Below are 16,128 nucleotides of genomic sequence, written 5' to 3'. Positions count from 1 at the left end.
AGATTAAGGCCTCCATAGAATATGACCAGTTACAAACTGAGAGTAAGGTGGTTCAGGAGGTCAGGTCGAATACGAAGGCTTTTTTCTCTTATGCGAACTCTAAGAGAAAGATGAACCACCCTGTTGGGCCTTTTGAGGTTGAAGGAGAAGCCATTAGCAATGTAGAGGTTATGGCTAACATGCTAGGAGATCAGTTCTCTAGTGTGTTTTCAACCCCACTGAGTTCAGAAACAACAACTCATTGTTCTAATGGCGAGGTTGTTGAGATTGACAATGTTAGTCAATTTGATCACTTAGATGATCTTGTAGTCACAGTTCAAGATGCTTTAGGGGCCATAAGGGACTTGAGGCTTTCAAGTTCTCCTGGTCGTGATGGTGTGACATCTCAGATTCTTATGAGATGGTCACTGGTTCTCGCTCCTGTTTTCTAGTACTTGATGCGTTGCATCTTGGATCAGGGCAAGTTTCTATCTTCAAAATAAAGTTAGCTCATGTTGTTCCAATTTTTAAAGGGGTAGCTCCCCAGTAACTATAGGCCGATTTCTGTCACTTCGAATATTGCGAAGGTGGTTGAGAAGATCATGAATTCCAAACTTGTTGAATTTCTTGAAGTCAATGAAGTCCTTTGTGCTTGCCAGAACGGGTTCCGAGCACATTTTGGCACGGTTACCCAACTGATTGAGCGTTTAGAGCAGGTCATTGAGGGACTGGAAAGACGAGTTTTTGATGTTGTCTATCTTGATTTTGCCAAGGCCTTCTGTTGAATAGACTTCATGAAATTGGGATCCAAGGCAAGGTTCCCAATTGGATAAGAAGCTTCATTCATGATAGGTCGAGGGATTCCTTTGTGACACACATGATGTCAAGTCAGGTGTTCCCCAGGGTTCGATCTTATGGCCCCTCCTTTTTATAATATACGTTGCCCCGCTTCAAAAGCTTAGTAGTACTGCCAGCCTCTCCTCTTATGCTGACGATACAAAGTTAGTTTCTGGTAGGAATGGCCAAGATTCCAGTAACCTTGCAAAGGTCCTAGAAAGAATCTACTATTGGGTTACAAATTGACTATTTAGATTGGGTTACTATTGAGAGGAATATGGCCCTGAACGGAATGAAATTCTGCTCAATGACCTTTGGGTCAACTCCTTTGAATACTCCACTCGTATATAATGGAGGTAAAGATATTGAGCAGATTTCAAAGATTTAGGTGTAGTCCTCCAAAATAATAGAAAGTTCGATGAGCATATAAAGTTCAAGGTGGGTAAAGCTTTTCAAATGTGTGGTTGGATATATCGCACATTTAAGTCCAGAGATAGCATCACGATGCTAACTCTGTACATGTCGATTGTTCAACCACATCTTGAATATGCTTCACCCATTTGGGCTCCATTGAGTTCAGCAGGTTTGCAAAAGGTCGAGCAAGTCCAAAGATGTTTCACTAGGAACATCACAGGAATGAGAGAGCTCTCATATTGGGAGAGACTAAAAAAGTTGTACAGTGTTCAGAGAAGGTACAAAAGGTATCTGATACTGTACGTCTTCAAAAGCATCCATGAGCCTTGTCCCAACCCAGGATTTAGGGTCAAATCTAGCGACCGTAGAGGCTTAATGTGCGTTTTGAGAGCACCGTCAAGCCCTCGAGAATCCAGGCTAGTCCGAACAATAAAGTCCACATCTCTTCTTGCTCGGTCTCCTTCATTGTTTAACTTGCTTCCCTCTAATATTTGTAGGGAATACGTAGGCCTTGTTCATCCGGTTGCATCTTTCAAGTCAGATTTGGACAAATTTTTAGATAGCATTCCAGATCAACCCTACATTCAAGGACTAGCCCAGTCTGCCAACTCAAATTCTTTGGTAGACCAAATATCAGATAAAGATTGAAAGGTAATAAATGGCGAATTATAACCTTTCATTTTAATAGTATTGGGGATTACATTCCCTGTAGCGGTTTTTAAAGCCCGTGAAAAACCAAACCAAAAAACTAACTTGTTAATAACCAAAATAACTCTTCCCAAAAGAGAAAAAAAGTCTTGACGAATTGTGATGAAAAAATTATTCACTCAGTCTCCATGCTGTGCTTCAAAATGGCCTCCCAATAAGTAAAGCTTAAAAATCTATAAAGCCTTACCGTCAATGGCAACAAAACGATAGAACCTGCGGGGCACGGTGTCCCGTACAAATATATCATGAGATTGTAAGCTTCAAAGAGAACTACAATGCCCTTTGGAAAACTTGCACATGCCTACCTACATGCTTGACAATTTTGCTCAAACATTTCTCAGGCTTTAGTTATGATTTACATAATGCAGCCTCTATGTGCCAAAATTGACCCTGACACATGGGTTCTGACAAAGCTCATGGCTGCTTTTGACAAGCGCCCTGTATTTTTGTAGAATACAAACCACTACTCTTGACAAGTCACTCAAAAACACAACATGTACGGTAGAGTATTGCCAAAAAAGAAAGAAAAGAGAGGGCCGAGATGATAAAAATATGAGAAACAGTAAACTGAACAATACCCAAAAAACATGTCAAGATTATCCTTTGTATAAGGTTCAGTACAAAATAGTTAAAGTGTCGAACACCAACAAAAATACGATACTAATAATTGGCAAGTAGAGTACAGGAACGCAATGTTTGCACTCAACTAAAATGACCGTGATATCCATTTAATCCAAACCAAGTTATATCAATCGATTTTTTATTGCTAATATCTGTCTACAAACAAGTGACGTATTGAAAGTTACATCATAAAACATAAAAATTATGAAGGAAAATGAAATGGTTGCACCCATCAATTATCCTGCTTGTTGAGTTCAAATGAACACACCCAAAACGTTGATGGGATCACAAAAGGAATGCAAGAAAGTTACAAGACGTAACCCCCCCACTCAATGTGGGGACTTCCAAAAAATCTAGAAAGAAGTTTAACTCAAAAAATATGCCAAGAATTGATGTAAAACGTCTTCTTTTAAACGGGGGACCTCTCCAAGACTGACCATGAACCATGGCATAATATAGACACACTTGACATAGGAAAAGAGTTCAATGCAATCCCCAGTACTATCAAAATGAAAGCTTATAATTTGTCAACTTATTGCCTTTCAATATTTATATGATATATGGTCCACCAACGATAGATTCTATGAGTGGAGTATTCATTCCGTTCAGGCCCATATTACTCTTAGTAACCCAAGAATAGATTATTTAGATTCCTAAAGAACAGTAAATGAGGCTAAAAGTAAACAAAAAAAGTTGCCGTTTCTTATACGATATTATGGAAAAGGTAGTTAACAGCAATAGACGGAACCTTCCACCAATTGAAATTTAAAATAAAAAGTCTCATGTTTTTGGTGCAGTTTGAATACCTTATTTTTAGTCTTGCTTAGCGATGGGAAACATAATTGGATGTTGGTACACATGTCAACATTTGTGTTCCAATTTGTTCCAACTGTGTTAGTAGCTTTTGTGGGAGTTTTGAACGTTCTTTTGTCATTTCATGAACCAATTCAATTTTTAGGGGAAGGCGACAACCCTGTTTTTTGTTAAGGGTCTTTCCCATAACCCACTGTAAGGGTTGTGGGTCCAAAAAAGGTCTTTTTTCCTTACATGCCCTAGGTCAAATATGTAGCATGACAGCCGTATCCATAAAATTATTTTAACAGGGACGGGACAATTGGTCCTGTTCACCTCTGAGGAAAAAATCAATTCAAAAAAGGCGGAGACGTTCCACATTTATTAAAAAATCATGCGGCAGGGCCCTCTCTCTATCTCGTAAGATTTCATCGTTTGACGTCTTGAACATTTCCTCAATTAACTATTCTGTTTTTTGACATTTCTTTAAGTTTCAATAAAAGGAGACGTCATCATCGTTTCCAAACATACTTTTAAATGTTGAGGAATGATGTTCGATTTTCTTGATAACCCAATTAATCTTATTTGGTCGGAACAGTGACGATCGGCAGAGCTTTTGCGAGTCTTGCAGCAAAGACCAGCTCAAAAATGAACGCGATGGTTCCCAGGGTGCCGCCACAGATTAAGATGAATATAGGGCCCAAGATCATGTCCACCTCCATTCGTAACTCGGATTCGTTAATTTGTCCAGCTATGTATTGTCCAGGCATCGCCAAAGTTGGAACATATTCATAGAGAAATTTATAGTAGAGTCCAAATTCGTCCGCAGCAGTCAAAATTCGGTTCAAATGCGGGGTAATCGGAGAGTACTTTTGAAATCGAATGGCATTGAAACTAGTATGGATGATCTCTTTGGAGTAAGTCTGATGGGGCAGTCCTTCGTAGTCGGGAATCGATAAATAGTTCAACATTAATCCTTCGGGATAAGCCACAATCACATAACCTCTCTCTTGAACCCAAATATTCAGCTGATCTTGGCTCATTCTCTCATTTGGATAGAAGCGCCATTGCTCGTCACGGAGCATCTTGATCACTTCTTTCAGTTTGCCTTCGGTTCCCAACCTAAAAAAAGGTACCAGACAGGCATAATCCAGTCTATAGAAAATTGGACCTCAATATTTGGAACTTAACTAATATCACACGAAGATCCAAGCACCTTTCTCGTTTAGGTAAAGTTTACAACATACCTCGTGATTATCTCTTGAATGACCTAGATTGGAGTCAATTGATCTCATTTACCTTATCATCCAATAGCCGGATGAATGAACGAATAATTCACGGCCACTTTCTAGAAAATCCTCAGTGGTATCAATCCTGTTTTCATAAGCTGGAGCAATTAGGTTGGTCCTTAAATTCGAGGTGTAGAAGTTCACGACCAGAAAAGCAAACAATGACCAATACAACACCACTAATCGACCTGCAAAATGCCATGCATTGGAGCTGAAATCGTTTCTTCCACCAGAGGGCGCATCTCTGTCTTACCCGTTGACCATTTGGGGAACCATGGTAATGGATCTGGTTCCACAAACGTGGTAAAGGTCATGAGGACAAAATCGATCCCTGAGTTCGGATTTCGGTACAATTCAGGTTCCTTCAACAGATACTTATATACATAAAATATGCCTGCGAACGTCATCGAGAACATGGACAAAAAGGTGAATACGGCCACCCAGCTAAGCGAATCAAAACCACGTGCCAAGTTTCCAAATGCAAGCAATTTCTGCGGATGACGTGTAACATATCGTAAGGTCACAAAGAATGTAAAGCGAGTGCAATCGAAAAGTGCATAACCAGCGTCATTTAAAACCATGGGCAAAACGACATCCTTCTCGCCTCGCAAAAGCTAGAAACGTTCAAAATATGATTGTATCAAATCTGTCTCAGTTATTTGGTCCAAGCTGGATACAATTCACCTCTCCCAAATATCCAGTGGCATTGGTGTATCCTGGTGTAATGTATCCTGTGTCCCCGAAAACGAAGTTTAATTCCATGTTGTACATTTCAGCCATTATTTGTAAAGGTCGAATGTCCGTTCCACGGATCTCCCGGTCAGTTCCTTCTTCCCCCGGGATCACCATAGGTTTAATGCCTGCAAGACCCACATCAAGAGTTTGGTTCCACAAAGAAGGAGGGCAGGCTCCTAAAAAATCCAAGCTTTGACCAAATCCAAGTCTCGGGTTCCAAAACGAAACGTTGTAGTTCCAAAAGCTCCCTGAGACACGACCGCAAAACACATGAATCAGCTAAAAAAAAATAAGCATTAAAAATGAAACATCCTAACTCAAAAAATGTTTGTCCCATAAGAATGAAACAATTTTGTTTTATGAGACAAGGAAATTTGCCAACTCACAAAAAAGTTCTCTGAGATTTCCTCTGCCCAAAAAAGCTCCCTTCTAAGCGTATCCAATTCGATCCTTGGAGGTTTGGGACCAAGAACAATAGTAGCATGATTGGTAACCTTTTCCGTTAACCTCGTCATTGCCTTGAAAGTCAGGTTAAATCTGGCCCCACTGCGATCAAAAACGGCCAGTAAACACCAAGCAGTATTTTTCACATGGTCCGATGATGGGTTCAAATGGGTTGGGATTGAATCGATTATAATTTTGGACGTATTGGGATCCTCTGCTCTTGCATTAGTCACTAAGGTGCAAGGCTGACCAATGGTTGGATGAAATTTTCGAAAGTGATCCAGGGTCTCGGATAAGAATCTCTGATTAAGTTCTTTGGCACAACATACGCTTATAAACGAGTCGATAAGGACCAGGAAAAGTATGATCTGGTGAGGAGTAAGCCACATTTTGATCTGAAGTTAGGAATCAGAGATCAAAGACCACTTTGCCCTTTGCATGAAGATTCAATCGTCATTGAAATGTTATTGAATCCGGGACACACCCTCTGAAACATATTCAAGATCAGATTCGAATGCCGATGTAACGTTGGATTAAGGCAGTGAACGAGTTTTTAAAATATGACTAGTCCCATAAATATTTCAGCCATTCAGACAAAGGCTCAGACTCGAGTCTTAAGGGACTCTTTGTTTTTCAATTGATTGCTATTAATTATATCAGATCCAATTTGCGATTGATCATTGTCCATTATGAATAAGATTTTCTCGTCCATAACCAGGTTCTCAAGCTTCTACCAGTTTTCAGCTCGTATTTTTGCCACGATCTGAAAAGTGATATCGCCTCAAATTCTGTGGTTGAAGTGTTTTTAAACGTTTTCGTGGAGCCACTAATGTTATGCTCAATGTCAAAGATAGCAATATTTAGAAAAAGTTGAATGTAGAAATTGTTCTTTGACTGAAGTAAGAAATTCTTTTCTAACTACCTACACAGTATGCAGTATTGCCATCGGTCCGTAAAAAAGAATTTGTAAGATAGTATGAATATGGTTGAACCATCAACAGTGCCATCCCTACTGAGAAAGTACACCCTACAAGAATTGTCAAGATAATTTAAGTGAACTTCTGTGAGGTAAGCAATATCACTTAATTTTTTTAAATCTTTTTTTTTCTTTGGAGACAAATAATAAAAGGTTTGGTGATTGCAAAAATAACTTGCCAAAGTGTGGGGTTCTGTGATAGAGGATCATTGTTTCTTAACAAGTAATCAAATCTATCAATTTGCTTGAAGCGCTGTTGAACACTTATCTTAAATTGATATTCAGAGCATTAACTTATCAGACAGTTCATATTGTTCTTGTTATTGATCCACAGAAAGTACTTTGTACTGCTCTTTGTGTCATGGTTACGAACTTAAAGGAAATAGAAATTGAAACTACAAATTGACTGAAAAAGACAGCCTTACAGTCCGGGCAGTCTTTATCAAGGCGTTTATGGCACTTTTGAAATTTTCCTATGGATCGTATGGAACGAGTGGCCGATGGCTAGGAGATTTATAAGGATGATACCTGGTGGATAAACATGTGGCCGTTTTTCCGGTAAGTAAGGTCTCCTTTCTCAACCCCCTGGTCTCTCTAAGAGCCGAAGGGTCCTCACTCGCAAACACTTCCCTTCCACACCCGGAGGTCCCCAATGGAAGGAAATAGGCCGTCCAACATCCCCCCCCCCCTCCAATGAATACTCTTCTTCAAGACTTCAAGTAAGGTGCTTTTGACGGACATTTGGTTCATTGAAAACCAACGATTGTTTGTGGAGCTCTTCATTGGAGGCCCTGTCCGCTTATTCAACCCCGATATATTCGCACAATACCTTATCGAAGGACTTATGAATCTGATCTTGTTTTCCGGAAGTATGTGCTTGGTTTCCCAAGGGACCGGGTGTCATGAAAATTAAGAGCAGGCGTTTCCTCACACAAGAGATGATTAATTATTAGGAATTCCATGGCAGACACGAGCTTGTTTTTAGTGTTGATCCTTGGCTTACCGTGCGGATTTGAGTGTTCCAAATGTGATCCCTCTGGACGTGAACACCAAATCTCTTGCTTTCCGGTTGTTCTTTAGCCATACTCCCATCAATGCTTCTGTATAAAGGTGCTTCTGCTCGCTCCTGCTTACCAGACAATATTAGTTTGGTTTTGGAAGCATTTGCTTTCAGTCCATTGCTCGCCAAGGAGTTCATCACCAGGGGAGGCGTCCTCTCTAATGCAGTCTTGAGCTCCTCACAGAAATTGGCTTGGACGACGATGATTTGATCAATTTAAGGAAAATTTGTTCAGATCCAATTAAGTGCGAAGGTCCACAGACATTTGATATAACCGTTATCAATTTGACTGGAACTCAGATTGGTTGTACGGTATAGTAGTTTTTTAAATTTACGTAGACTCAAATTAGCTTTCAGTGTAATCAATTTGATCAACCACTAGAAAATTTACTGGGATCCAATTAAATATAAAGGTCCACAGACCCTTGATACAATCAGAATCGATTTTACTGGAACTCAGATTGATTGTATTAGGATTTTTCACATTTACGTGCACTCAAATTAGGTTTCGTTGTAATCAACTGCATTTGAGACAAAGTAATTGAGATATTGTAATTACAAATTGCAGTAACCTCTTTCCACATATACCAACAAGCTTTGGCTCACATGCTTATGATTTATTTAGTAACTTTTAGAAATTCATTGTCTATTAATGCAAAACCTAATGTTCCTAACCAATATCCTCATCGGTTTTTTTCAATGCTCCGAACAAATATATTTCTCCTCGAATCGTTGGATAGAACTACTTTTCACCGCACTTTGTGTCACAAACATTGTAAGTTCAGAAAAAAAATCAATCTGTCTCAAGGCACTTTAAGATTGAAGCTAAATGCAAATATTTTTCTTTGGATGAAGAAACTAAGACATTTCATTTTTTTTTAAACCTCATTTGTAGCATCACCCAAGAGCTCGTAAAATACCGAATTTTCAAAGGATTTCTTCAAAAAATATTATGATAATAATCATTATAGCGAGACGAGCAGCTCATTGGAATACAAAACATGTAAAGGCTATTTGTTGTTATGGATCATTTGGAGCCCATTCTGGGATGCAAAGATGCATGCAGGGCAGAAAATGTGTACAAGTTTGATGCACCAATAGTGTTAACCCTACCGTGATAAAGAACTTAACTAAAATCATGAGGACAAATTACAAGCCGGAAAATGGCAAGATTATCTCAGAAAGGAATTCGCAAAACATTCTCACATGACATTTGTGAGTGAGTGGAATATAATGTGATTGAATTACCATTGGAATTTTCTATAGAAACAAATTTGGGCAAAACGAAAAAGTTGTTTTTTTTGCAGACTTCCTTACCGTTACTGGGATTGGAATCTCAGCATTTCAAGACGAGAAATTTATTCATTTTACTTTACTTTTATTTATATATATCATTTGATCGACCAACGAATTGGAGTTGGCTGATCTGGCTAATCCTTGAATATAAGGTTGATCCGGAATTTTAGTCAAAAACTTGTCCAAGTCTGACTTAAGTCCTGCTACTGGATCAAAGCTTACATACGCCCTACGAATATTTGAGGTCAGCAAATTGAACAATGATGGAGCCCGAGAAAGAAGGAGTTGATTTCAGATCAAAATAATGTTGTTATAATCTGATATTATTAAAGAGTAATTGTCACAGGCCTGACAATCTAATCCGATCCAATTATTAACAGGTGGTAGGAATCATGAACTCAAATGGAAAGTCCAAAAAAGTAAAAAAAATAGCCGTTTTCGTTACATAGGATAGGCTTTTATGTCTTTATCAACTTTTCCTGAGCATTTCACTTAAACATCTATGATGCCAAGCAGGTTACTTGGTCCTAGTCTAGCCTTCGATCCGATCCAAAATCTGGTCTTTCAATGTTCTATGAAAAAAAATAATCCAAAAAAAATGATTCATTTTCAGTTTGGCAAGAAGTATGGAAACTCAAACCCCCGCTAATCCAATGAAAAAACCTGGAAGAGCTCCAATTTGAGAAAGATGGATGCGAAACTGACAAGGATTTCGGGAGTGATTTGCCATGGAGAATCTCCTGATGAATTAGAATCAATTATTGAGCCAACTTTCTGATATCGGGAGCTGATAAGCGAGCGGCCCACTCAAAACTAATCCTCTCGACTCAAGTTCTATCTATCGTCAAACAAATTTCTCCTCAGCTGGTCTGACAGACCACAAAGCCTCATCATTACAATACTACATAGTGGTACCATCAGTCGGATCATATGCTAAATTACGCTTTTTATAATGCAAGGGCTCCATCCAGCGAATTAATTTCACGTCATATTGGACGGATTGACTGACTGACTGAGGACAGCCAGAGGACAACAATTCTCAACATAATAGTTGGGCTTGGCGTGCCAGCAAGAATCTGTGAAATGTTAATTACAGGGTAATGAAATTGGATTTTTCCCTCTTTCTAGCATCCAAAGGAATTCATTCCTCCTTGAGCTTGCTTGCCTAACGCCACATCACTCGGACTGACTGAGTATCTATCGTTCTGGGCTTCTGGGCTTCTGGCCAGCTTGGCTTGCCACTCTACTCTATGGTTGAGTCCATCTGACTGAGGCTCGTCGGTCGGTTCATTGGTTATCGTAGCACAGGAAATATTTCTTCCGTCCGACGGAGACAGCCTCAGACTGAAATTGATAGTAACTAGACATGAAATGAAAAGCGGCACCCTTGTTGGACATTTGCCGAGCTAAAACAGTTTACTTTCATATCTCTTATGCCTTCACCCCGACAACTAGTTGGGTTTTTACATTTTTTACTGTTATATCACAGAACATTTCTTGGTAAAACAATGAAAAAAAGAATTTTTGTAGTGTTCCCAAATATGAGGTCCAAATTCAAAGTGATATGAATAATAAGTGATCTTGAATACTACAAAGAGAGTCAATTATGGATCTTAAACAGAGGCATGACATGCAAAGCGTTCTATATTCTAAGATAAACCTGATGTTTTATGTGAATAGCGTAGTTCCATTAAGAGTTGTCATCAAATGTATGAGAACTTGTAGGTCGGGAAAATTAAGAAATCGAGCGTGGATTTTTGGCAAGTCATAAAAATGACGTTGCCACAACTAATGGTAATAATGACGCTTCTCATCGAGAATTGCGGTCAGCATTAGATCCCAGCCAACCTTTAAAGCCGACGGAAGACTGAAAAACTCATTTATTTTTATGACCAAGGTCACACCCAACAATGATTTTCCTTGGGTTCGTGATCATATTAAATAGCTCCGCCATCCGAGTCCAAATGGTCTTTAAAATGGGATTTCTTTGTTCCACCGCCCGATCGAACTTGTATCGCATTGTACATAGCGGATGGTAGCCACCGCCCGATCCAATGATATCCGTAATTTTTTTTGCCATACTTTTCCGTTGCGGTCCATTAGTTTAGCCCACGCGAATAAGTTTCTCTTCGAAGTACTTGGTTTCTAGAGCACACACGCCATTCTCAGATGATGTTGTGGTAGCAGAGTTGCACTCGCGGCGCCCGTCCTGGAATGGCTGAATAATTTTGCAATTAAAATTCACCCAAAAAGTTCATCTTCCATATTTGGCTCGAAGTCTTGCACACCTTTTTCATTAAGAGCCCAGAGACTTTTGCAAGCCTCTTTTGAGCTTTTATTTCATTCATCAATCGAAAAAAGGTCAGACGATCCAACACGGTCCAACAGATTTAATACAAAATGGTCGCTCTGTCCGACGAGTAGTTTGCGTTTTAGAGAGCAAGTGCCAAATACAAGTGGAAAATGCCATCGGAATTTGATTTCATTTGCCAGAACAACATAACCTTGTTAACTGCGGCATAAAACCACCAGATCGACAGGGCGAAGTGCATCTTTTCCTTTTCTTCGTCGACGTTATCAATTTTAAGACTCTCTAGTAAAAGAGAGCTAGCAGCTATAGCTATTCATTTGGGTTTTTTTTAGTGTTCGAGCGAGGTTGGAAATGTCATTTAACCGCCAGAAGTGAGTCATAGCACGATTTTCCAAAGAGATCCAATCAGTCTACATAGTAGGAGACATTTACGAACAACCCTTCTCATGGAAAGGGTTGGTTGGTAAATGTGCAATGAATCTGACGCTACATAAGAACCTATTGCTCAATGTTTGAGCAAAATCCGTTGTTTACATTGAACTTCTCGGATATGTTTGCATAAGGGAAAGTTGAAGAGGAGCTGTTTATCCTCTCAATCAAAAGTTTGAAGACCATCAGGACAGGCCGATGAATAATTCATCGGCTCAACCAAAAGATTTCAACTGTCCTCCAATGCAAACCCACTGGCAAGTAGTAGTTGTTGAAAGAGATTGTCAAATATCTGATATTCCGCACGGATTCATGAATTTCTCGTTTCCCCGAGTTAAAAGTCGAAACCAACGGATGTTATTGGGTTGTTACGGGAAACACGGTGTTGCGTTGAGATCACCGCCGTTTTTCCACAAGGCGACCCATTCTCGGCGGCTTTGAAGACAAAGGGCATGAACCCGCCTTCAAGATCGACTACGAGTGTGAAAATATCCGAAACGAGGCTCTGATTATCTTTCGTTTTTGCTCGGCTCGTCGATCCGTCCGGAGAGATCTTGTTCATTAAAAAGGTCAGAGGTGAATGTTTGTGGCCACCGCCACACCCGTCAAGACATTGCCTGGCTTGGATTGGGACAGGTTAGACATGAGCAGATTCCGCGATCCCAGTCAAGCTCATTTGGGAATCTGAATTGATTGCAGGCTCTTGCAACGACGAGGATGCTTTCCAGCTACATAGGTACGACGAACACAAGTGATGATGATGATGCTCTTTCACCTCATAAATTATGAGGCTATATGGCACACCACGACAAATTTGAATTTATTGATCACTTAAGGTCTTGTGATTGCTTTTCTTTTGCATTCCTTCTATCCTAATACGAAATTGACGAGAAATCTCGACTGGTTCATGATTTAAGATCGAATCCCTTCAGGCCTTAAAGGGAGTGAGCCACCTCGACTTGAGATGTACGGTAACTCGATCGAGGGGTTCCTACGTACCTACTTGCGCACACCGCACACCGCACTAACTCACAGAGCTTTGAAACGAAACGAAATTCCAATTCGACCAGGTTTCTCGAGAGTTGTTTGGATTTGATGGTGGTGGTACTAGTGTCTGTCCAGTCGTTTCCCTTTAATTTTTACGGAATGCTCAAAATGAGTCCTGGAGGCATGAACAATACCTTTGGGCTTTTATCGGCTGGGCATTTCAAGAGCCCTGCCCAAGACGCATTGTACTCTCGGCTCCAATGTGGCCTCTATGAATGTGCAATGAGCACACACACAAGCTCTGGGAGGAAAATGAGAATTGGGCGATGGCGAATGAGGATGCCACAAGCTGGGTTTTGGCCTGAAACCATGGCCACCAAATCTACCACCACGGCCATTGCTATTGCCTCTACCTCCACGAAGATGATAATGATGATCCTCATCCGATGAAACTCCTGAGAGCACGTCCTGATTGGGCAAAACGAGAGAGAGAGAGAGAGAGAAAGAAAGAAAAAAAAAAGAATTGGGCACTCTCAAAACATAACTTGGATCCGAGGTTTCCTCTCTCTTCGTCTTCTCTTGGCTTGAAATAAGAAGAGGCGAAGAGATTGCCCCGAAGCGAAAAAACTAAAGGCATGTCAAGACAGCCCAAGCTCTTGTCAAGCTGTCCGAAAGGGCTGGAGATGGCCGAACCTTTCGCTCGATCGGGGTGAAATGAGATGCCCCAAAACTTGTTTTTGCGTTTGTAGCACTTGTGACCAGTCCCCTCCGCCTCATCATCCCTACCACTACCACCATGCTCAACCAAACCACCATCCCAAACCAACCATGTACCAAGAGCCAAGGCAAATCAACCCAGGAAACCCCAACTAGAGAGAGGAGGGCTCCTTCATTGGAGGGAGTCTGCGTGCATCCATCCACCTTTGAGAGCACATGAGGTTTTGGGCTGGTACGACCACGCATACCTTTGTAATCAGGTACGGACGAATGAAAATGTTGGGGATGGATGACTCTTTCCCTGGACGTTGGAAGCGATTCTCACAAAATGACTTGATGATCATTTTTCCACATTCGCATTGAAATTGAATTTGACTCTGTGAGGTCGCATTGATGCTATTTACGGGTGCTGAAAGGCTAAAATCTAAGCTGGAACTAAGTTCAAGCTTGGTAGTCATCCAGGTTGCAGGTTAGCCATTTGCTTGATTTAGAGGGATAGGGAAGGATGGCTTAGTTAGTCGGACCAGGTCGTCCAAGACCCTTTGGATTCTCTCTCCGTGTCTCCCCCCCTCTCTCTCTCTCTCAAGTCTCACCTCCCGTTCTTGTTGAGAAATGTTTTTCTTAGGAATAGGTGCGGATAGATAGATAGAGGGCAAGGGAGGTTGATCGTTTTGCCCTCTGCCTGCTTGCTGATCTTGGTGATTCTGTTGGAACCATTGGTCTGTCATAGTCCAAGATAGAGGTACACAGAGTGGGGATGGCAGTAGTACCTAGTTTTGGGCTGCTGAATCTCAATTCTTGCTACAAGGATGAGGTGGAGTGAAGTGAGAGCAAGAAAGGTGCTCATGTTTTGAATTATGTTGCAACAACAGTTGTTGCTGCCTTCATATCGTTTGTGAGGGGTGTCTGCTCCAAAATTGAGCGAAGAAAGTGCTGCCAAATGCTGAGATTAGACTCAATCTTTTGTGTGGTGGTGATCAAAACTGAGTGTTGTGATAGAAGTTGTACTTGCCAGCATGGCCATGGGCACTAACCAAGGGCCTCAGAGGACCAATATGTCTCCTTTGCCCAGAGATATGAGACTCTCACCCAGGTGTAACATTAACCCTTTAGTGCCATCCGGGATAGAATCCCCCAATTCAAGTATCTTGAATGGTCCCAGGGGCATGTCCCCATTTGCCAGATCAATCCATCATTCGCGACAATCCTCAGTCTTGTCCAATCAGTCGTCGTCCTTGGATCTGTCTTTGTCGTCATCCTCATTCTATCGGCAAGGCTCAGGGAACTCTTTTGATAATCAGTCCCGAATGTCATCCATAGCCTCTCCATTTTCCATAAATACTACGACCACCCACTCCAGACAGTCCTCCACAGACTCAGGGGGAGCCGCTCTTACTTCAGAAGTAGTAGGTGGAGCTCGCAGAAAGCACAAGGCCAACTTGTCCCAAATAAGGAACAGTGCCACACCTCCACCTCACAAACTGCCGCCCTTCACCACTACAAACCTCAAAATGTCCCCAACCTCAATGGACATGGGATACCACACCATGCCTTGGGATGGGACTGACTCGTCTTCACCCCTGACTTCCATGGAATTATCTCCATGTCCCACCAACGTGAAGAAGCCCCTGCCTCCAAAAGTGCCAAACTTCTATGATTCTGGAGTTAATCTGGACATGAGCAATCAATGTGTTGAGTACAAAACTAAACGGCGTCCAACAGTGTCTTATTTTAGCTGGTTACCTGACGAACTCTTTGTGCGAATCTTCTCCTACCTCAATACATCCACAATATGCCATTGCTCAAGGGTGTGCCGAAGGTTCTACTTCCTCTCGTGGGATCCTGTTTTATGGCAAGAGATCCAACTGAGTGGTGACAAGTTGAACGCTGATTTGGCCATATCAACACTACTCAAGCTAGTGGCTCGAGACTCACCTCATATGTGTTCGAGTGTGGAGAAGATTTCATTTCAATCTTGTTCCAAACTTACTGACTCCGGACTTTGGGCCATCAGCCGATCCTGTCCTTCATTGCAGACATTGGTGTTAAAGTCCTGCAAATCTGTCACAAATGCAGGGCTTCAAAATCTTGTGTCAAAGTGCTCCATGTTGACGCATTTGAATGTTTCTGGTAATTTCATTGTTTCTAAACATTTACTTGATGGTCATTGTCTAGAGGTATTTCAACTAATTTCAATGTATTATGCAAGTGGGTCAACCCAATCTGTGATCAGAAACAAAGATCAGAGTAGGTTACATTCCTTCACGTTGGGATTCTGAGCGAATTCCGTTATGTGTGGTGTCTACTTGAGGTCTCCGACAAAAGATACATTAGGCATACAAATGATCCTCCCTCTGCTCCCTATTCATTAAAGAGCAACTACCCATTACCACCAATCAATATTTATCTTCGATGCTCCTCCCAAATAATTTTTTATTCCAGACCGTTGCGACTCTAATGATCAGTTTCAAGGCAACAACAGCAAACACTCAAGCCCTGAAATGAGTTAGATCCACTTTAGTTTCGAAACTCC

At 41.1% G+C, this 16,128-nt stretch overlaps 2 protein-coding genes and 1 long non-coding RNA gene across 3 annotated transcripts in view; 1 reads left to right on the top strand and 2 right to left on the bottom strand.

Moving 5' to 3' along the window:
- Positions 1 to 3,724: 3,724 nt before the first annotated feature.
- Positions 3,725 to 7,979, bottom strand: LOC131886976 (uncharacterized). Its single transcript, XM_059235463.1, has 6 exons — positions 7,799 to 7,979; positions 5,762 to 6,214; positions 5,325 to 5,654; positions 4,894 to 5,254; positions 4,651 to 4,828; positions 3,725 to 4,473 (listed from the first exon to the last, which is right to left on the bottom strand). The coding sequence occupies exons 1-6, from the start codon at positions 7,877 to 7,879 to the stop codon at positions 3,933 to 3,935; spliced, it is 1,944 nt and encodes a 647-aa protein (XP_059091446.1). The 5' UTR covers positions 7,880 to 7,979; the 3' UTR covers positions 3,725 to 3,932.
- A 3,037-nt stretch (positions 7,980 to 11,016) lies between these two features.
- LOC131880299 (uncharacterized) overlaps positions 11,017 to 16,128 on the bottom strand; it is an 8,932-nt gene continuing 3,820 nt past the window's right edge. Inside the window, exon 2 of the long non-coding RNA XR_009373250.1 lies at positions 11,017 to 11,369. This is a non-coding gene — a long non-coding RNA (uncharacterized LOC131880299). The remainder of the gene's footprint in view (positions 11,370 to 16,128) is intronic.
- The window catches only part of LOC131880292 (F-box/LRR-repeat protein 7-like), an 11,732-nt gene continuing 9,601 nt past the window's right edge, over positions 13,998 to 16,128 (top strand). Inside the window, exon 1 of the mRNA XM_059226886.1 lies at positions 13,998 to 15,725. Within this exon, the coding sequence (XP_059082869.1) occupies positions 14,612 to 15,725 (1,114 nt within the window). The 5' untranslated portion in view covers positions 13,998 to 14,611. The remainder of the gene's footprint in view (positions 15,726 to 16,128) is intronic.

The sequence above is a fragment of the Tigriopus californicus genome, chromosome 1, assembly GCF_007210705.1.
Source record: "Tigriopus californicus strain San Diego chromosome 1, Tcal_SD_v2.1, whole genome shotgun sequence".
NCBI lineage: Eukaryota > Metazoa > Arthropoda > Copepoda > Harpacticoida > Harpacticidae > Tigriopus > Tigriopus californicus.
Note: the sequence above shows the minus strand (reverse complement) of the source record. Positions and strands in the feature narration are given on the sequence as shown.

What these genes read in the sequence shown, in the direction of transcription:
- LOC131886976 (XM_059235463.1), bottom strand. Translation starts at nt 7,879, where the DNA reads ATGGCTAAAGAACAACCGGAAAGCAAGAGATTTGGTGTTCACGTCCAG. An exon ending in GGAACACTCAAATCCGCACG is followed by an intron (nt 6,215 to 7,798) that starts GTAAGCCAAGGA and finishes TCCTAACTTCAG; the next exon opens with ATCAAAATGTGGCTTACTCC. An exon ending in GTTCCCCAAATGGTCAACGG is followed by an intron (nt 4,829 to 4,893) that starts GTAAGACAGAGA and finishes GGCATTTTGCAG; the next exon opens with GTCGATTAGTGGTGTTGTAT.